Below are 21,168 nucleotides of genomic sequence, written 5' to 3'. Positions count from 1 at the left end.
CTGCTGCTGCTGCTGCTGCTGCTGGCCGTGTTGAGCGGCCCAGTGTCCGGCCGCGTCCTCCGGTCGGTGCCCAGGACCTCGCTTCCCATCTCTGGTAAGGCGCATCCTCAGTCCGCGCCGCGCCCAGGCCCCCGCCCAGAGGTGCCAACAGCACCCACCTGCTCTTCGATCCAGGTGGCCCAACCCAGGGACCTCTCAGCTCCATCGCCACCCACGCCGCCTGGGGCAGACCCTGCCGGGCCACCGAGCTCCCCACCCCACCCCGCCTCCCCGCATCCCCTGCTCAGGCCTCGCTCCTGGCGCCCACGACACGCCCTGGCTGCATCCTTGGCTCCTTAGTCTCCGAAGCGCCAGGCGCGGAGCCTCTTACAGCTGCACCGGCGGACGCGGAGCCCCAAGGAGGGGATGGGGGCTCTCCTGGGGTGTCCTCTTCGAAATTTCCTCTCTCCTTCCCTTCCACTTCCTTCCCGCACGTACACCTGTGTCCAGTTTGGTGCCCATTTTGCTTTCAGACCCATCGTTCAGTTCCAACCGTCCATTCTTCTGACCACCCCCAGCCCCCAGCCCAGTATTTCCATATGCCCACTTTTCGCGTTCATCCCCCGTCTTCAGGCGAGCCTCCCTCCAAACCTCCTACCGTGTTCATAGCCCTAAGCTCGTAACCCACTTCCCAGCCCCCTCACATCTTTAACCCAGGCTCCCATCCTCCAGATGCCCAATCCAGTCAAACCATTCAGTGCGGTAATTGAACGTTCGGTTGACAGCATCTGTAATGTCTTTGGGAGGAAAGAGGGAGGATCACCTTTTCAAAAGACGTGGAAGGAACCCCAGAGACGACACCGTTAAAAGTGGTAGTAGGAGTGATTCTCATTTCCAGGTTCTCTGCAAAGGTAGGCATATCATTGATGAGGGACCTGGCATTTTCTCAGGGTAATGAGTGCTTGCACCATGGGCAGACAGAATTGCTAAAGCTGATATCACAACCTGTTGCCCCAAGCTCACAGCTAGTTATTTTGCATCAAAACTTCATACCAGTATCAGACAGGCTGGTCAGAACCTGGGGGTTCAGTAATGTGCGGGAGCAATAGTCAGAACAAGGAGTTGAGATTGTCAGGCTGGCTTCATGCCTAGGGTCCAGAGAGATCTGGCTGGCACGGTGAAGCAGAATTGTGGGTAGCAAGGGAGGCGGGATGATCCAGCACTTATTCTAAGCCCAAGAGAGTGGGCTGCATACAGCACAGAGATCAGTATATACGTGGGAGGATGGGTGGGTGGGGCACCATATATCACAGAAATGACTGGCTGGTGGCCCTCTACAGTTATGTGGAGAGATGAGCAGATGGAGCAGGCAGACTAGAGCTGTGTTTTTACGAGGTAGGGTCTCCAGAGCCAGAGGTAGAGTGAGAAAGGCAAATTCAGGCTGACTTATTTGCTATCATCTTTAAACATATAAGAGGCTTGAATGCTGATAGGGGTTTTAGTATTGTTCAGAGCAGAATACATATATGCCTATGGAAGGAAGAAAGACCCACGTGTGGAGCATGCGCTGGGTGCTGAGTACTTCATACGCAATTTCATTGAAACCTTCGGACAGGGCAGGTAACACACACAGGATCGTACAGCTGGTAAGTGAAGAGCCACATTTAAACCCAGGTCAGTCGGTTCCCAAAGTACATACTCTTTCCCACTCCACTCTCTACTTTGGGTGGAACTGACAAGGGGGGTCAAAATGTTGGAGAGAGAGGGAAGATAGATTCCCAATGTGTTGGTGAACAGAGTGAAACAGTTCCATTCTAAGTGAAGTAAGTTGCTATTATGTAGTGATAAAAAATTAAACACTAGCAGAAGAAAGTATTTGAACCTTCTGTAGGTATTTTCAAGTTATATATCTCCATGCTATGAATAGCCATTACAAACTTGATGCTTATGCTGCTACTTTAATAGACAGTCTATTTTTATAGAAAAAGCATACTTGATGGGGTTGTGTGTTAAATCACCTGGCCTCTAGGGACGCTTAGGTGGTCAGCCTGTCAAAACTGTCCTCCCTCCTATCCACGACTGCTAAATAAATAAACTGGAAGAAACAATGTTTATTTATCTCTTTGGTTTTGTCCTTGTGGACCCAATCTTTATAAAGTAACGGTTCATATCATTCCTCTCTCTCTTTCTGCCAGAGGCTGACTCCTACCTCACTCGGTTTGCTGTCCCTCAGATACAGAATTACTCAGTTCTCCTTGTGGATCCTGCTTCTCACACACTTTATGTCGGCGCCCGGGACACCATCTTGGCTTTATCTCTGCCCTTCTTAGGGGAGACACCCCGCCGGGTGAGAGTTGAGAGTGAGAAGGACCCCAGATCCTTGAGCATGTGATTAGAGCCATGGTAATGGGATGTGTGTGTGTGTGTGTGTGTGTGTGTGAGTGTGATTTTCATTATAACTAACAGTGGTTATAATAGAGTGAGTGTTGGTGAAAGCGAATTGGCGAGATGGTGACGGAGGGTATAGACCAGTGGTTTTCAACCCTCCTCATGCCAGGACCCTTTAATACAGTTCCTCATGTGGTGGTGACCCCCCAACCATAAAATTATTTTCGTTGCTACTTCATAACTTTAATTTTGCTACTGTTATGAATCGGATGAACCTTTTGAAAGGGTTGTTTGACCCCAAGGGGGTCGTAACCCACAGGTTGAGAACCGCTGGTATAGACTGTGATTGCTGGGGGTCATGATACTGGGGGAGGCTATGAAGAAGGTGAGAGCAGACAGAGGGACCATTAGAATCACAACACGCTAGAGCTGGAGCTTTCAACCTCCTGTGATACCCATTAGTAAGTAAGCCATACACGTACATTGTGACCCAATATACCCACTGTGTACTGGAAATACCCCACAAACCAACAAAACATTTCTTGAAACAATACCCACTCCCTGCTATGAGTATGTGCTACACTCTGATGTCTTCTGTTCTATTTCATTAAGATGAACATTGGTCATCATCATTACTCCTGAGTGGGGAAAGATGTCCAGTTTGTGGAGACTAATCCCCCAGGGGTCTCTGGAGTTCCCAAATTGATGGAGATTGTGGAACTGTCTACTTTGCCTGGCCTTGTGGGCGTTTGAAGGGTGGGAGGGAATCTGGGACAATCAGCCACTCCTCCTTTTTTCTCAGATTGACTGGACGGCGCCTGAGGCACACAGGCAGAACTGTAGGAAGAAAGGCAAGACGGAGGTAGGTGTGAATCCGAGCCCTGCCCTGAGTGTCAGTTGAGACTTTGGCCCAGCTGTGACTCTGTGTCAGCCCCGCAGTGCCCTATCTCCTGGCCCCAGTCAGGGACTCTTAATGCCATGCTGTCACCCATCTTCTCCAATCCCAGAACTGCATCTCACTGTCCTGACACTACCCAACCCTGCCTTGTGCCTGCTGCTTCTGATTTTCTCTAACCATCTCTAACCCTCAGGACGAATGTCACAATTTTGTCCAGATTCTCGCCATTGCCAATGCCTCTCACCTCCTCACTTGCGGCACCTTCGCTTTTGATCCGAAGTGCGGGGTTATTGTGAGTGACGGGTGGGAAGAGAGGGAGAGGGCACCAGCACTAGTGTGAGTTATTCTGGGGGGTGGGGGTGGGGTGGGACCTGGGGCCGTGGGAAGGGCTTATTATGAGCCATCCTGATGGGGGGCATGATTAGAGCAACCATGGGGCATGAAAGGCCTTGGGGTGGGGGGTGCCCTCACAGGGTGGAACCTTTGCCTGCCCCTGAGGGAGGGACATAAGAGGAAGGAGGAGGGAGTTTAATCTATGGCAGGTAAGGTGTGTAGAGTTTAAAGGGAGCTATAGGGGGGCGGGTGAAAGAAGCAACAGATGCTGACTGCAGTAGGGAAAGGATCAGTCCAGTAGAGGCTGACAGAGACAGGAACTCAGGTTTCCCTTGTTTGGGGTATGTTTTGTCCAAGCAGCCCAGGCCCATTTATTAATTAGTGTAGCTTATGCCTGTTTCTTCCTCTCGTAGCATGTGATTTTCTCTTAGGACCCTTTTCCCACTCCCCTGCCAACTGTATTCTGATGTGGGCTGTGACCCTCTGTGTTCACAGCTTATGAGGTCACTGCCCATTAATGCAGCGTCTTCTGGCCCCATGCGCTGGATCTTGGCTTCACTGTGGGGACTCTGTCAGCCACAGTTTCTTCTGGATCCTCTTGCTTGCTGCTGAAGCCGTGGGCATTTCCATCTCCAAACCCAGGCAGACTTGGAATGCATATATCCCTAATCGCATCTAGGATGGCCGGGCCACATGGATATCTGAGACTGGTGACATTTCAGCCAGGGTCTTAGTGTGTTTGAACCCTTAGCTTTTCCCCTCAGTTGTCAGTAGTGAGTCAGAGGCTCTGAGAACAAACTTTTGTACAAAGGAGCACATGTCCTGTTTCCAGTGGCTTCCTTGTCTGTTCAGTAGAGTTAGATGAGGGAATGGAACCATCCCATTTTCTGGCCAGGATCTTTAACTGCAGAGCAGTTTGCAATCATCCTTATCGCTCTGGTCTTGTCACCATGTATCTCCAAACCCTCGTTGGTCACATACCATCTTCACATCTCTGCCTTAATGATACCATAATGATCTTTGCTTGATTGCCCTAGTTACTCCCTGGAGTGGTCCTTGGGATTAGTTGGGCATCCGTAGAGTCCTTTCCACAATACGGTTGGTAGACTCTCTACCTAGGCATGGAGGGTTCTCTCATTCTGGGGCTAATGCCTAGAAGGTTTTCAGTTCAGGGTGGTGTCCAAAATTTCTGTATCCTATTGGGTAACTTTTAGATTGTAGTTTCTTTACAGCTCTCCCAAAGCTCAGGACATGACCGTAGGACTACCATTGTCATATTTGACTTTTTTGGTCTGCAGTGATTCGGGGGAGCCGATAGTGGTAAATAACAGCGCTATGGCTTATTGACAATGAGATCATCCTGAATTTGTCTCCCAGTGTCCTGGCTTCTTCCTTGACTTTCTGAGTAGAACCCTAATAGTTGTTAGATAAGGTGTAATCTGAACATACCTCTCAGGGTTGCTGTGGCTTGGACTATATCCAGAATGTCCTATATTTTACAACTTTTAGTACTCTGTCCCTCTTTGGAGGTTACCTGGCTGGCTTGTGAAATGAAGAGCCATTCTTTGGTCAAGTCTTGTAGGTAGGAGAATGTAGAGCATAGAGGCAGAGTCTTAAAGACGTCAGCACTGTTAACCCTGAGTCTGCTTTGTAGACGTTGTGAGCATTCTCTTCTCCCTTGAACCTCTTATCCTGCTTCCTGCCAACCTCAGTGTGCTTGACCAAGTTCTTAGCCTTTTCTTCGTGCTGACCCTCTTATGACCAAAGCTGATGATCAGTAATTCTCATCTCAGAGCTTTGCCTTGCTGATACAGACACAGCAGCTTGCTCAGAGGTGATTATGAAGAAACGAAGAGTCTTACAAAGGAGGCTCAAGCGCTGGATCCACCAGCTCCAACAATATGGAGTACCGCCCTCCAGTAATTGTCCACTGGGTCACTGGAAGTAAACATTTTCTTTTGTTTCTTTGAAGTAACTCTAGCAGTTAGTAGAGAAAAATGTTAAACTTCACACAGCAAGAGCAAGGACATGAGGATGGCAACCAGAATCCCCTTCATTTGAGTATCTCTCCCCTCCATTGTAAGCTTGGTAATGAGACGCGCTGCATTCACGACCGAGTTTAATTTTCATCACCACATCATGACACATAGGTATTAATTTCCACCTTACCGGTAAGGAAACTGAAGCTCAGAGAGTTTAGGTGTCATGTCTAAGATTATATAGCTAATAGAGGCAGCCAGGATTTGAAATCAGCTTTGTCTGCCTCTACTCTACTGTTCTGTCTCTAGTCCAGCTGGCAGCCCGAAGACCTCATCTGACTTCCATTTCTTGTGGTGTCAAACCTGTTCCATGTAACAAGGACCATCTTTGTTTCTCTGACTACCTAGGAGAGGCTCTTTAAATGTCTGCAACCTCTCAGTTCAGTGTGGACCTTCCTGTCCAGCTCTGACGTAAAGGACTTGCCTTCACCGTAGCTGGCTTTCCGAGATTGTGCTGATGGACACAACGAAGATACAGTGAAGAATTTAATTCTCTATATTCAGATAGAGAATATAGTAGAGTGGTCTTGACCCTTGCAGACCCCAATTAAACATCACTTTAACCATACAGTAATCATATGTTATCTAGTTAATAGGAGGCACACTTTTTCAAAGGTCATAAACCTTCATGACATGATGCCATCTGGGGAAACTGCAAGGAGACTAGTTCTGACATGTTGACTTCTAAGGGGCTCGTCGGTGATCTCTGTGAGGCAGACCAGCAATCAGTTGAAAACATGGCTTGAGTTTGGAAGAGGTCAAACGAGAAGACTTTGGGGGAAGATATACACAGACAATTGGACCAATATGTAACATCAAGATAAATGGATAAAAGACGAGTTGTCAAGGACTTTTGTCTTGTGCAGATGGACAATCAATGCTCTTGGAAATAGCAGTCAAGAGATCAAAAGACTGAATTAGGTAAATCTGCTGCACAAGACCTCCTTAGAGTGTTGAGGAGCAAGTATGTTAATTTGAGGATTAAGGTGCATCTGACCCAAGTCACAGTCGTTTCCACTGCCTCGTATGCAATTTGGACACTGAATAAGAAGTCCACAGAAGAACCAATGCATTTGAATTGTGCTGGCGAAGAATATTGAAAGTACCATGGACTACCAAAAGGACAAACAAGTTTGTCTTGGGAAATGTAGGGCCAGAGTGCTCCTTAGAGACAAAGAGGGCGAGACTTCATCTTATATACTTGTCCAAAGGAGATACCAGTCCCTGGAAAAGGATATTATGCTTGGTAAAGTAGAGGGGCAGTGGAAAATGGGAAGGACCTTTTGTTAAGGCTGTTGACTAGAGAAACAAATCCAGAAGCACTCATAGATGTATAAGAAAGAGCTTTATGTCAGAGTAATTATATATTAAGAAAATGTCCCAGCCCAGTCCAGATGACGTTCATAAGTTCAATATTAGCCCAGTAGTATGATACTAGTCCATAAATCCCTCTTCAGACTCACACAGTCATATGCAAAGATGTGGAATGCAGGGATGGACAGGTCGATGGACACAGTCTTTTTTTAAAAAATATTTTATTAGGGGCTCATACAACTGTTATCGCAATCCATATACACATCAATTGTGTAAAGCGCATTTGTACATCATTCTCAAAACATTTTCTCTCCACTTAAACCCCCGACATTAGGTCCTCCTTTTTCCCCTCCCTCCCCGCTCCCCCCTCCCTCATGAGCCCTTGATAGTTTATAAATGGGTATTTTGTCATATCTTGCCCTGTCCGATGTCTCCCTTCACCCACTTTTCGGTTGTCTGTCCCCCAGGGAGGAGGTCACATATAGTTCCTTGTAATCGGTTCCCTCTTTTCTACCCATTCTCCCTTTACCCTCCCTGTTTCGCCACTCACACTGCTGGTCCTGTAGGGCTCATCCGCCCTGGATTCCCTGGATTTTCAGTTCCTATCTGTACCAGTGTACATCCTCTGGTCTAGCCAGACTTGCAAGGTCGAATTCGAGTCATGGTAGTGGGAGTGGGGAGGAAACATTTAGGAACTAGAGGAAAGTTGTATTTCTCATCGTTGTTACATTGCACCCTGACTGGCTCCTCTCCTCCCGAGAGCCCTCTGCAAGGGGATCTCCAGTGGCCTACTAATGGGCTTTGGATCTCCACTCCGCACTCCCCCCATCATTCACTATGGTAAGGTTTTTTGTTCTGCTGATGCCTTATACCTGATCCCTTTGACACCTCGTGGTTGCATAGGCTGGGGTGCTTCTTCCATGTGGGCTTTGTTGCTTCTGAGCTTGATGGCCGCTTGATTACCTTCAAGCCTTTAAGACCCCAGATGCTATACTTTTTGATAGCCGGGCACCATCAGCTTTCTTCGCCACATTTGCTTATGCACCCATTTGTCTTCAGTGATCCATTCGACACCTCGGATGGACACAGTCTTGTAGCTCCAATGGCAGTGAATCCAGGGCTCTTGCAGGTTCTCGGCATGGCTCAATGTGTCTCATCAACAGGAAGGTGAAAATGGAGAGAGAGGAAATTCCCAGAATCCTCATGGAGGCAAGTTCCCAGAATCTAAGGTGGCATCATCAGGCTTTGACCTAATTGACAGGCTGGACTCCACCCCTACATGTATTTATCAGGCTGACATGGAATTATGTAACCACCACAGCCCTCAAGGAAATGAATTGACACCTTGGCTGCACCAATGGTCTCAAGCAAAGAAACCATTGTGAGGCTGACACAGGACCGTACAGTGTTTCCTCTGTTGTGTGTAGGGTCGATATGGGTTAGAACTGACAAAATGGCACCTCACAACAATACCATCCATGGACATTCTGGCTAGAAAGGGAAGGGTGACTCTCTCTGAGAGAGATGTTAAAAGGGCGAAGGACAGAATCTTGAGATACACAGCTAGGGCTGAGAAAGAAGGGCAGTGACCGAGGGAGACCATGAACAACTGGACAGGAAGAGGGACTGGAGTAGCACAGCATTCTAAGAGTACCAGGAATGGAGTATTTCAAGGAATGGAGTGAGTCAAAATATAAAAATATGTATAAAGAGTAATATGAATGAGAACTTAGAAAAGCGCATTCTTTTAGTTCTTGGTAAAATATAAGGGAGTTGTGTAACACATTAAGATGGACAATTGAGTGATCCAATTTGGACAGATTAGAATTCATTTTAAGAAACAGGCAATAAGTGTATTGGTCTAAAGAGTTTTTACTCCAGGCAATCATGAACCATTTTGCCATGATTTTGCTCAAAAATATATATAAAAATTTATTACCAAAGCAGTGACTGATACTCTAGATATATTCATCTGGGGTGGACGTGTAGAGTATACCGGGAGTGAGCCTACATGATACAGCAGCAAACAGGAGGTCACTGTAACAGTTTAAGTGAGAGTTAAGGGCAGCAACAGGTATTCATCCCACCTCCCAAGTACCCAAACATGTTAGCAGTCTCTCACAAACTTGCCATCCATCCTTCTTCTCGGGGTGGGATATTTCCACTCCTGCAGAGGCGAAGTACTTGTGTTCTTTCACATCAGGAGCTTTTCTTGACCCAATATTCGCTCTGTGGGGACTCAGATCACATCTACGTTTAGCAGGCCACCTTCAAGGCTTTCTCAGTAAAATAAAATCTGGCCTGCCCTATGTTGTAAAATAGAGGGAAAACGAGCATGGGCAAGTAGGATACTTCAAACTAAACCAAACTAAGACCAAAACAGTCCATTGCTATTGAGTCGATTCTGACTCAGAGCAACCCAATGAAGGGGATCCGAGGCTATAAAACTTTACAGGAGCTCACAGCTTCATCGTTCTCCCACACAGCAGCTGGTGGGCTTGAACTGCCAACGTTGGGTTGTCCAGTGCTCACCCTGTTGCTAGTCCCACTAATATCAAAGGGCCCAGCCATTACATATGTCCATCTTATTTATGAACTAGAGACATCATGCCTGGCACTTCGTGTCATCATTTTGATTTCCAACCAGCCACAGTTAATTACCTCCTCAGACCTAGGTTGAAATTGTCCCTGATATCCATCTTTAGGTGTTATCTTGAAGTCTCTTAAGTGCCAGAGGCCAGGTTAAGATCACTTCTGGCTGACTTTGGTGGAACTCTTACACTCCTTGCTTCCTACTCATGTCTCACCCATGGGTGAGGAGCCCTTTACCTACCAACGTTTCACATTCTGCCCTGAGCCTTAGGCCAGTCTTCTCTGACTTGGCAAGTTTTCTCCCTCCCTTGGAAGCATCCTTGACTCTAGCTCTGTCTCTTCCCTGGGGTGGGAGCAAGGAGAGGATGGCCTGTCTTCATCTAGGCCCCTGCACTCCTCTTTATTTTTCTCCAGGGTTCCAGCCATCAGGAGGCCTGCTTGCTTCCCCGGGCCTCTTTATCCTGTTGCACATCCTCGAACTTCCCCGGTATTTCAGGGGGGAAATCTACCTGTCTGCCTTTCAGTGTCTTATAAAGCCATCCTGGGCGTTCTTTCCTCAGGGTCTGTGGATTTGGGGTACTAGAGAGATTGAGGGAAAAGAAACTGATGGAAAGAAGGGTACCCAGATGGGAAGTGCTGGAATGGGTCTGTGGGTATGGGTCAGGATAGCAGACTGGGAATATGGGTGTGGTAGCAGGTAATGGGAGATGAATGGGGAGCTGGGCTTTTCTTCTGACCATCTTTGTAAACCTTCCCTGTGACCCCTAAACCAATTGCACCCTTCTGGTCTTAGGATGTGTCCAGTTTCCGGCAGGTTGAAAGACTTGAGAGTGGCCGGGGGAAATGTCCTTTTGAGCCAGCTCAGCGGTCAGCAGCTATAATGGCTGGTGAGTGCGGGAGACAAGAACCTGTCACTTCTTGCTGTCATTACCTCCTTCCCCACCCGCTGTTGGAAAGTCTGTGTCCTGTCTCTACTTTCTTCAGATGCCTATGATTCCCATGTCTCTTAGTAGCCTTTTCTGTTCTCCCAGTGTGCGTGTGACCTCTGGTTCCCCTGCCCCGCTCAGAGTGGATTTCCTCTGGAGTGTGGTCTCTCAGGGCACATTTAAGGTGAATGAATGTCTCCTCTATTAACCTCATTTGATTTTCTCATAGTGTTCATTTTCTGTTTACGAGGGATCGCTACTATAATGCCTATTATATTTGGAAACAGAATAAAGAAGAACATAAAAATCTACAACACTGTCCAAAAGAACTTCAGGCCCCCATGGGAGTGTTCTATATGTGTGCTATCCCAAAGCAGAGCCATTAGCTACATGTGGTGAATCAGCCCTTGAAATACGACTGACTGGTGAGACAGAGGAAGGAAGGGCGTTTTCATTTTTATTTAACATTAATTAATTTTAATGTTTGGGTCCATAGCTACCTGTACCTAGTGTCTACTCTATTTAGTTTTAGAATATCACTACTTGGAAACCCACTGCTGAAAAATATTTTAGTATATACTTCCTTCTAGCCTTTTAAAAATGTGTGTGCATGAATACACATGTTCATGACATGTATTTTGCTGGCCAATCTTTTGTTACTCAGGGAAATCATGATTGATTATTAAATCAATCCCTGCTATTTATGTATGTTTGAACACAATAGATACAGTTGCTCAAGTGTTGGAATGTTCCGGTCATATATTGTTTATGTGTCATATAGGGTCAGATTATCCCACATATGCCCTCCATGGTTAGTGAACAGCCAGCTGTTTTCTCATGATAGTATTAAACAAGTAGACTGAAGGAATATTTAATGTATAAAAATGTTAAAATTCCATGCTATATGGATATAGTTTTGTATTTCTTTTAAGTTTTGTATTTTTCATGCAGCTTTTTATCACAGACATTTTCTGTATCATTTTAAAGATTCTCTAAAAAAAAAAAAAGATTCTCTAAAAAAAGTTTTTAATGGCATTGTGATGCCCATCCTGTAAGCTTATTATAGTTTGATGAAAATAATTCCAAATAATCTATATCTTATTTCCAAGTTTATTTAGTTTACTACTCAATCAGGCAACAAAATACTGTAAAGTTATCCAAAATGCTGTAATATAAATTTTGTGCATAAGTTGCTGTCTTATTTTAGGTTGTTTTCTTAAGATTCCCAGAAATGGATTACTGTGTCAAAGGGTGTGAACATTTTACAGCTCATTAAGTGTTGCTAATTGGGTTTTTAGCAAAGGTGTACCAATTTACACCCTAAACTGATGGTGAATGAGAATTCCACCCACTCCCCCAATTTCATCAGAATTTATTGTTGTTTTAAAAATCTTTGCCTATTGGAGATTTAAAATGCCACCTTGTTTTAATTTGTATATCTTTACAAACTAGTGAAGTTGAACTTTTTAACATTTTAGTACTTGTTTTATTTCGTTTTTGGTAAATTCTCTGCTTTGTGGTATAGCATATTAGTGTTCCAATCTACTATCTCCGTTAGAGAACTTTTGTTTCCCCTCCCACCCAACATTTGATTTATTTGGAAGATATTTTGTTGGCTTGCATGAGATGGGGATCGCAATCAAAATTGCTGAACTTGTTAAGCAGTGCCTTAGCATGTCTCATCATTCCCTGTTCTTTCTTCACTGGCTTATGTGTCTTCCTTTATTATAAAATTGATGCTTTCCCCCCAGTTTTATTGATATAAAATTCACATCATACACTTTCAGAGTTAAGTTGCCTTTAAAAAAGAGTTGTATATGCCTCATCACAATCAGTTCTAGTGCACTCTCCCCCCTCCCGCATTCATTATTTGCTCCCCGATTCCCTTGACTATTCTCCACCATTCCCGATAAACCATTGCATCAGCTATTGTCTCTATGCACCCATCCACTTCTTCTGTGTTTCATAAACTGGGAAATATAAGAGAAACAATGAAAACAAAACAGAAATAAATAAAATTTTAAAAAGTAAAAACTAAAGAGGAAGAAGAAAACACCACCAGCAATATTAAAATACGCCAGAGAGCAAATTCAGATGGGGTCACGTGGGAGGTCAACTGATCAAATATCATATTACACCATAGTTCCATCCACCATATTCAGGTTTGCAACAATCTTTGTCTGATAGCAAAGCTGTTGGAGTCCCTGGACTGTGGCCAGAAGGGGTCTCCCAGAGGGTTAATCAGACAGTGTACTCTGCAGATGGATTTTGGGCCACTGTCCTCCACAGTCTTCTCAAATTGTTGCTGTTGTTAGGTACCATCACGTCAGCTCTGGCCCATGGCAACCCGATGCACAACAGAAGGAAACACTGCATGGTCCTGCGCCATCCTCACAGCTGTTCTTATGCCGAGCCCATTGTTGCAGCCACGGTGTCCATCCACCTCCTTGAGGGCCTTCCTCTTTTTCACGACCCTTCCACTTTACCAAACATTTCCTTCTCCAGGGACTGGTCTCTCCTGGCAATATGTCGAAACTATGTAAGACGAAGTCTTGCCATCCTTGCTCTAAGGAGCACTCTGGCCTTACTTCTTCCAATACAGATGGTTTTGTTCTTTTAGCGTCCATGGCACTTTCAATATTCTTCTCCAGCATCATAATTCACATGCATATATTCTTCTATGGCAGCGGTTCTCAACCTGTCGGTCGCGACCCCTTTGGGGGTTGACTGACCCTTTCACAGGGGTTGTCTAAGACCATCAGAAAACACATATTTCCGATGGTCTTAGGAACCGAGACACCTCCTCTATCCATCTCCAGGCGGGTCCACCCACATGCAGATATGCCCACATAGGAGTACCGGCCTGACGTGATGACATCAATTTGTAACAATGAAAATACATCCTGCATATCAGATATTTACATTATGATTCATAGCAGTAGCAAAATTACTGTTATGAAGTAGCAACGAAAATAATTTTATGGTTGGGGATCACCACAACATGAAGAACTGTATTAAAGGGTTGTGACATTAGGAAGGTTGAGAACCACTGTTCTATGGTCTTCCTTATTCATTGTCCAACTTTCACATGCATATGATGCAATGGAGAATTCCATGACTTGGGTCAGACACATCTTAGTCCTCAAAGTAACATCCGTATTCTTCAATACTCTAAATAGGTCTTGTGCAGCAGATTTACCTAGTGCAATACTTCTTTTGATCTCTTGACTGTTGCTTCCATGAGCATTGATTGTGGATCCAAGCAAGACAAAATCCTTGACAACTTCAGCTTCTTTTCCATTTATCATTATATTACCTCTTGGTCCAGTTGTGAGGACTTTGGTTTTCTTCACATTGAGCTGTGATCCATATCGAGGGCTGTAATCCCTGATCTTCATCAACAAGTGCTTCAAGTCCTCCTCACTTTCAGCAAGCAAGGTTGTGTCATCTGCGTAGCTCAGGTTGTTAATAAGCCTTCCTCCAACCCTGATGTCACATTCTTCTTCCTATAATCCAGCTTCTCTGATGATTTGCTCAGCATACTGATTGAACAAATAGGGTGAGAAGCTGCAACCCTAGCGCACACTCTCCTGATTGTAAACCGTGCAGTATTTCCTGCTTCATGTACAGAACTGCCTCTTATCCATGTTCAAGTTCCGAATGAGCACAGTGAAGTGTTCTGGAGTTCCCATTCTTCTCGAGGCTATCCACGGTTTGTTTATATTTACAAACCACTTGTGTGTGGCGGTTAGTGTGTTGCTCTGATGCTATGTCACTGGTATTTCACATGCCAGCAGGGTCACCCAAAGTGAGCGGGTTTCAGTGGCGCTTCCAGACTAAGAACAGACCATGAAGTTCTCTGCTCCCCACTTTGGAGGAAGAAGTCCCTGAAAAGCCGACACATAGCCTAGAAGCATTGTCTACAAATTGGCTGTTCACAATTTAAGCTCGCACTTTTCCCTTCATCTTATTTGGATTTTGTTATTGTCATCTTCAGATCACACAGGCTGGTGTGCTTCTTCCATGTGGACTTAGTTGATGCCTCACTTAGATGGCTGCTTGCTTGTATAAAAGCCCTTAAGACCCCAGATATACTGTTTCGATTGATAGCCGGGCATCATCTGCTTTCTTCACCACACTTTGCTGTAGCAACCATATTTTCAGTGATCACTTTATGAAGGCTAGTATAAAACGAATTCTTACCTATACTTTTGGCAATATTTTAGGAACAACAAAGATTGGAACAGAGGATCTAATACTTAAAATTTTAAATATGTGACTTTGTTTATAGGAACAGTCTTAAAAGCTATAAAGACGATTCAAATAGTGAATCACCTTTTCTGAAAAATAATAAAATAGCATGGAAGGCTTTAAAAATAATCTGTACATATCCAGTGGACATAATATTTAGGTTGTCATTTTGCCATTCATCTGTTAAAATTGTCAAAACTTTAAATAAAGCAGTTTAGTCAATAGCTTCTTGTTCTTGAGCATTTTCTTGGCTTTTTATCAAGTGATTTTGGCAGAATTCTGAGCCAGTCAGGATCCTTAGGAAAGATTTCTCAGTTTTACTGGATGTGAATGTCTTTTGATTCTACAAAATTATTCATCAACAAAAAACATCATATGCAATATTCTGAGATAATCACTAACATATTTTCTTTGTCAGCCCCTGTGAGTCATGATTCTGTTCTGTTCAGCGAGCAAGTTCACATTAGGACGTGATTGAAGAACACAGGTTTCACAATTAAAATTATGTGACAAAGTGAGAACATTTTTAAAAATTTTATATCCCTTTTTTTTTTCCCTCTCAGAAAATGAGGTGCAGAGTTGCCTTTCTGCTGACAGTTGGCAGAGGTGGTAAGAATTCATTTTGTAATGGTTTCAAGTGGCAGTTAGTGGTTTAGAACTGGACCAAAGCCACAGCAGTCCATACAGAATATTATGCATTTTCTTTTGAACTTCTGACTTAACTGGGCTGGGTAAGTGCCATTATTTACTTGGGACTTCCTGCGTTGTTCCGTTATACCCTGTCGCCCCTCTGTTTTGAAAATATCAGAATAGAAAATAGTGGCAACATTATATAAGAACTGGAGCTTTTTTTGAGTTAGGATCTAAGAAAATTTTCTTAAGGGTAATAGAAGTATTCAGGAAAAATGTTAAAGATTGTATGAAGAAACTATTATAACAATATTATAATATTATATAATATTGGGAATGTTGATTTAAATGATAAAAATTATAAGGAAATGTAGAAAGGAAAAAGTGGATTTTTGTTTGTAATTCTATCACCAGATAAACCACTATTATTATTTATTTATAATAGTCTTCTATTTTGTGTGTATGTTTATGTATTTATATGAAATTAAAATTTCCATGCATATCTCAATATATAGTGAGCATTTTCTCATTAGAGTAATTGTTTAATTATTCAAAACATGATTTTTCCTGAGTGCATGCCATCAATTTGAATGGAGCACAATTTAATTATTCCCATATACTCCTATGTTCAAATTTTTAGAAATGTAAAATGCTGCAGTGGAAATCTTTTACATACATTCTTTAAAAAAAAACCAACCATTTTATTGGGAGCTCATACAACTCTTACTACAATCCATACATCAATTGAATCAGGCATGTTTGAACATATGTTCCCCTAATTCCCTTCTAGACATTTACTGTCTATTGAGCCCTGGGGGTTAACTCTTTTTAAAATTTCTTCTCCCTCCCCGCCACCCTCATAACCCCCTGTTAGATTGTACATTGCTGTTATTTTCATCTTTCATGCTGACAACTGTCTCCCTTCCCCCATGTTTTCAATTGTTCTTCCCCCTGTAAAGGAGTGTATGGTTATGTGTGGATCATTGTGATCGGTTCCCCCTCTCTCTCTTCCTGTCCCCCACTTCCCCCTAGCCTTCTGGTATCACTATTCCCACTCCTGTTCCTGGATTCTGTGTGACGTGAGCTCCCATCCCTTTCTATACCTGTGTACATGTTCTGGTCTAGTCTGAATTGAGAAGCAGCACTGGGGTCATGGTAGTGGGGGGTGAGGAAGCCTCAAGGTACATACATTCTTATGTACATTCTTTGCATATATCGAATTAATTGCATGAGAGTTAGTCCCCAGATTGACTGGGCTCAATTGACTGGGAATTGCTAGTTCAAAGAGTATAAAAAGTTTGATGGCATTTGATGGATTTGAATCACTTCTAACTCACAGTGACCCTCTGTGCAATAAAATGAAACACTGCTTCGGCCTGCACCACCCTTACTGTGGTTGCAATGTTTGAGCTCATTGTGGCTGCTATTGTCATTCCATCTCATTGAAGGTTTCCTCTTTTTGTCTGGCCCTCTGTTTACCAAGATGTAGGGATGCATCCCTCCTGCTTACATGTCCAAAATACATCAGATGAAATCTCACCATCCTCGCTTCTAAAAAACATTGTGGCTGTATTTCTTCCAATGCAGATTTGTTCTTCTGGTAGCCCACGGTAACTTCAATATGTTTCTCCAACACTGTAATTCAAATGCATCAATTCTTTATTCATAGACCACCTTTTATGTACATATGTGGTCATTGAAAAATGCCATGGTGAGGGAACCGATTACAAGGAACTATATGTGACCTCCTCCCTGGGGGATGGACAACCGAAATGTGGGTGAAGGGAGACGTTGGACAGGGCAAGATATGACAAAATAACAATTTATATTATCAAGGGCTCATGAGGGAGGGGGGAGGGGGGAGGGAGGGGAAAAATGAGGACCTAATGTCAGGGGCTTAAGTGGAGAGGAAATGTTTTGAGAATGATGAGGGCAATGAATGTACAAATGTGCTTTACACAATTGATGTGTGTATGGATTGTGATAAGAGTTGTATGAGCCCCTAATAAAATGATTAAAAAAAGAAAAGAAAAGAAAAATGCCGTGGTTTGGATCATGTAAGCCTTAGTTCTCAAATAACATCTTTGCTTTTTAACACTCCGAAGAGGTCTTTTTGCAGCGGATTTGCCCAATGCAGTTAGTCATTTTATTTCTTCATTGCTATTTCCGTAGATATTGACTGTGGACCAAGCAAATGAAATCCTTGACAGATTAATTTCACTCTTGTCTCCATGTATCATGTTGTTGCTTATTGGTACAGTCGTGGGACTTTTTGCTTTCTTTATGATGAGGTAGAATCTATACTGATCTCCATCAACGAGCGTTTCAAGTCCCTTTCAGCAAGTGTGATTGTGTCACCTGTGTGTGGCAAGTGGTTCATGAGTCTTTTTTTTCCAATTCTGATGGCGTATTTTTCTCTATCTAGTCCTTCTTCTTGGTGAATTATTCATATGTACAGAGTAAATTATTATGTGGCTGGATGCAATTTACACAAACAATGGGAGTTGGTGGTCAGACAAAATTTACAATAATATTCATTGACAATGCAATCACAGGTCTGCCAGAATAATACACATCTGAATACATAGGGCATTGATGTACTAAGTCAATGTTGATCCACCTACTGTGGGATAGCTGTCTTCTCTTCACACACCAGGCAATTTCAGTCTTAAGTCCTCAGGTTACGGTTGTGTTTGGGGTAGAATATAGTTAACCCTGTAGAGTTTCCACATGAGATCCCTCTGATACGGCTTTTGGAGTGTGTTGTGTGACCTGAAGAGCCAGGATTCAATGTCCCAGTGTTCTATGGCCCTTGACCTGGGTCCCCAAGGGATGTACAGAAACTCAGACCAATGTGGCTTATCAGGTGCATATGACCAGGCATGCTTCCCTTGGGGTCCTTAAAAGTAGAGTTAGTCATTTTTTCCTCATTGGCAGTTGGTCCTCCCCCTTTGTCTACCAACAGACATGCACTTGTCTTCTTCCAATTGTGTCTGTTCCCTTACCCCTCTCTTGACTTGACTTTCCCATCAGTATCTCATCCCTCTGATAGGAATGTCTGCCAGTCTGGGGGGACCTCGTCATAGCTTTGCATAGCAACCACTAAGGGGTCACCCTCCTCTCCCCTTCCTTTGACAATCTGATCCCAGCTGACATGAGGTCCCTGCTGCCAAAATGACCTTCATGATTCATTGGCACCAGTCCGGTTCTCTACCAGGCTTTTTGGCCACTGCCAGCAGACCTGGATGTCCTTCAGGCCTGAGCCTGCACCTGTCCTGTAGCCTGTCCCAATAGCAGTAGACGTATATAGAATTTTCCTTTTTGCTGACTAACTTCACTCAGCATAATGTTTTCCAGATCCCTCCATGTCATGAGGTGTTTCATCGGTGTTTTTGAGGTATGAATAGTATTCCATTATGTGTATATATATCAAAGTGGTTTTTTTTTGGTAGAGGTATTGGCCTATGTACACATATTTATAAGGCAATACACTGATGTTATGGATGGACCTTGGGCCTCACTCATACCCTCCCTCAATGCAAGTACACTTTGTTCTAACAAACTTAGCATTTTGTGATGCTCACCCCACCCCCGGATAATTGCTGAAGACAAAATGGGTGCATAAGCAAATGTGGTGAAGAAATGTAGATCCTATGATTATCTGATTCAAAATAGCCAGTGCTAGGCCATTTCAGCTCACTAATGCCTAGGAAATCAATCATTAGGTGCTCCACTTCATTTTTCATGATTTCCAATTTTCCTGGATTTATACTTCATGCATGTCATGTTTGATTGCTCATGGATTTTTGCAGCTGTTGAGTCATGCCACAGTACTGACTGAAGGGCTTAGAGAAGCTTTTCTCATCATCCACATCATTCAGGCCGACTGCAGTGCACAGGCAACTCTTCCCCAGCCATATTTTGAGTGATCTCCAGCCCGAGGGACTCCTCTTCCTGCACTATCTCAGATATTGTCTCACCACTGTTCATCAGGCTTTCAGTGGCCAATTTTGTCAGCAGTCGACTGCCACATCCCGCGCAGTCTTAGTCTGAAAACGGAAACTTGTTCACTCGGCTGACCCTGCTGGTATTTGAAATACTGGTCGCATAGCTTCCAGCATCACAGCCACATGTGAAACACTACAGTATGACAAACCAACAGATGAAGGTGGCTCTCATAATGTAAGTGGCTACAAGTCCAAACTAAGATAACCAGTTCTTGCTGAAGGTCTTCTATCTCTCTGTTGGCTCAGATGTTGGGGCAGCATTCCTTGTCTCCATTTCATATTTGTGGGCTTGGTGTTCCTTGGAGATATCCCTGTGTCTTGCCATCGATCTTCAATGGATCTAGGAGCTTCTCAGTGCAGGGACCCTGGTCTAAAAGATGCACTCAGCTTTCAGCTTTTTGGTGGTAGGAGGTCCCTCACAATCATTTATCGAGGTTGAATACCTTTTCTTTTTTTATGTATTGAAAAAGTTTATACTTAGCATTAGCCAGCTGGACTCAGTTTAGATGATTCTGATTTTGTTGGCAACATCAAAAGCCTCATAGTCAGGAGCCAGTTGAACATATGCCTTCTCACCGTCAGGCCTGATCAAGGTGTTGACCTTGGCTACGTCAATGTCATAGAGCTTCTTCACAGCCTGTTTGATCTGGTGCTTGTTGGCCTTGACATCCACAATGAACACAAGTGTGTTCAATCTTCTTCATGGCAGACTCCGTGGTCAAAGGGAACTTGATAATGGCATAGTGGTCCAGCTGGCTTCCTCTGGGGGTGCTCTTCTGAGGGTATTTGGGCTGCCTTCTGAGCCTCAAGGTCTTGGGCTGCTGGAAGATGGGTAACATGCGAATCTTCTTTTTGTGTGTGTGTGGTCGTGGACACCTTTCAGCACAGCCTTCTTGGCCTTTGGCGCCTTTGCTTTGGCTTCCATTTTGGAAGGGGCAGGGGCTTCCTTCTTTGCCTTCAGCGCGATCTTCATAAAAAGCGAGGTTGAATATCTTTTTTTTTTTTTTTTTGGTTGAAAAGCTTCAGAAATCTTGTCTCCAAATATGATTCATCTAGATAAAATTAACCATGTTTTCTCAGAGTCTCTATTTGTACAGTTAATATTTAGGAAACGATGACAATCTTGACAGCTATTTTCTCATTAACTCGAAGGGTACTGATGACTATGACTCACTTTTTGGGAGGCAGGTTTTTTTGGCTTCTGCTCATCCTTTAGTTGTTGGGGTTACTTAGACTTCCATTGAAGAGTCTCTTCTCCTTCTGTGCGCTCACCTTCCAGCACAGAGACCTGAAGCAACTGTGAGGCTGCTGTTTTCATCTGGATTCTGCTACCTCCCAAATCTGTATTGGCTTCCCAGACATTATCTGGAGCTGCAGACCAAATGCCCATCAGCCTTCCAGATCTCTCTCCTTCAGTGTTCCATTGGCATCTCAAAATCAGCATGTCCATAGAGCTCATCCTCTTCCCTCACCTCTGCAGGCCTACTTGTCCTCTCCCCTCCCCCTGTGGTTGAATGACACCGCTGCCCATCAAGACACTCAAGTGCGAGGCAGCAGTGAGGTGGGCTTAGTCCTCCCTACTACTTACCATAATAATGAACACTTTTATGAAGAAGAGAAGGGAAGGAGGGAAATCCCCCGCCCCCCCAAATTTTTATTGGCATATAATTCACATATCATACACTTCAATAGTTCAATCACATCAAGAAGAGTTGCACCATCATCACCATGGCTGTAGAACATTGTCTTCATTCTTGTACTCCTCGTTATTAGCTCACATTTCCACCCCAGTCTCTCCTGCCACGCTGCCA

The 21,168-nt window shown here is 44.0% G+C and overlaps 1 protein-coding gene across 1 annotated transcript in view; it reads left to right on the top strand.

Moving 5' to 3' along the window:
- SEMA4F (ssemaphorin 4F) overlaps positions 1–21,168 on the top strand; it is a gene marked incomplete at its 5' end in the record, with an annotated part of 41,141 nt that continues 19,973 nt past the window's right edge. The window contains 5 exons of the mRNA XM_004696443.2: positions 1–94; positions 2,175–2,326; positions 3,170–3,229; positions 3,459–3,557; positions 10,337–10,430. Coding sequence (XP_004696500.1) covers positions 1–94; positions 2,175–2,326; positions 3,170–3,229; positions 3,459–3,557; positions 10,337–10,430 — 499 coding nt within the window. The remainder of the gene's footprint in view (positions 95–2,174; positions 2,327–3,169; positions 3,230–3,458; positions 3,558–10,336; positions 10,431–21,168) is intronic.

Source organism: Echinops telfairi, unplaced genomic scaffold, assembly GCF_000313985.2.
Source record: "Echinops telfairi isolate 266 unplaced genomic scaffold, ASM31398v2 ScPeMD7_9;HRSCAF=40, whole genome shotgun sequence".
Taxonomy (NCBI): domain Eukaryota; kingdom Metazoa; phylum Chordata; class Mammalia; order Afrosoricida; family Tenrecidae; genus Echinops; species Echinops telfairi.
Note: the sequence above shows the minus strand (reverse complement) of the source record. Positions and strands in the feature narration are given on the sequence as shown.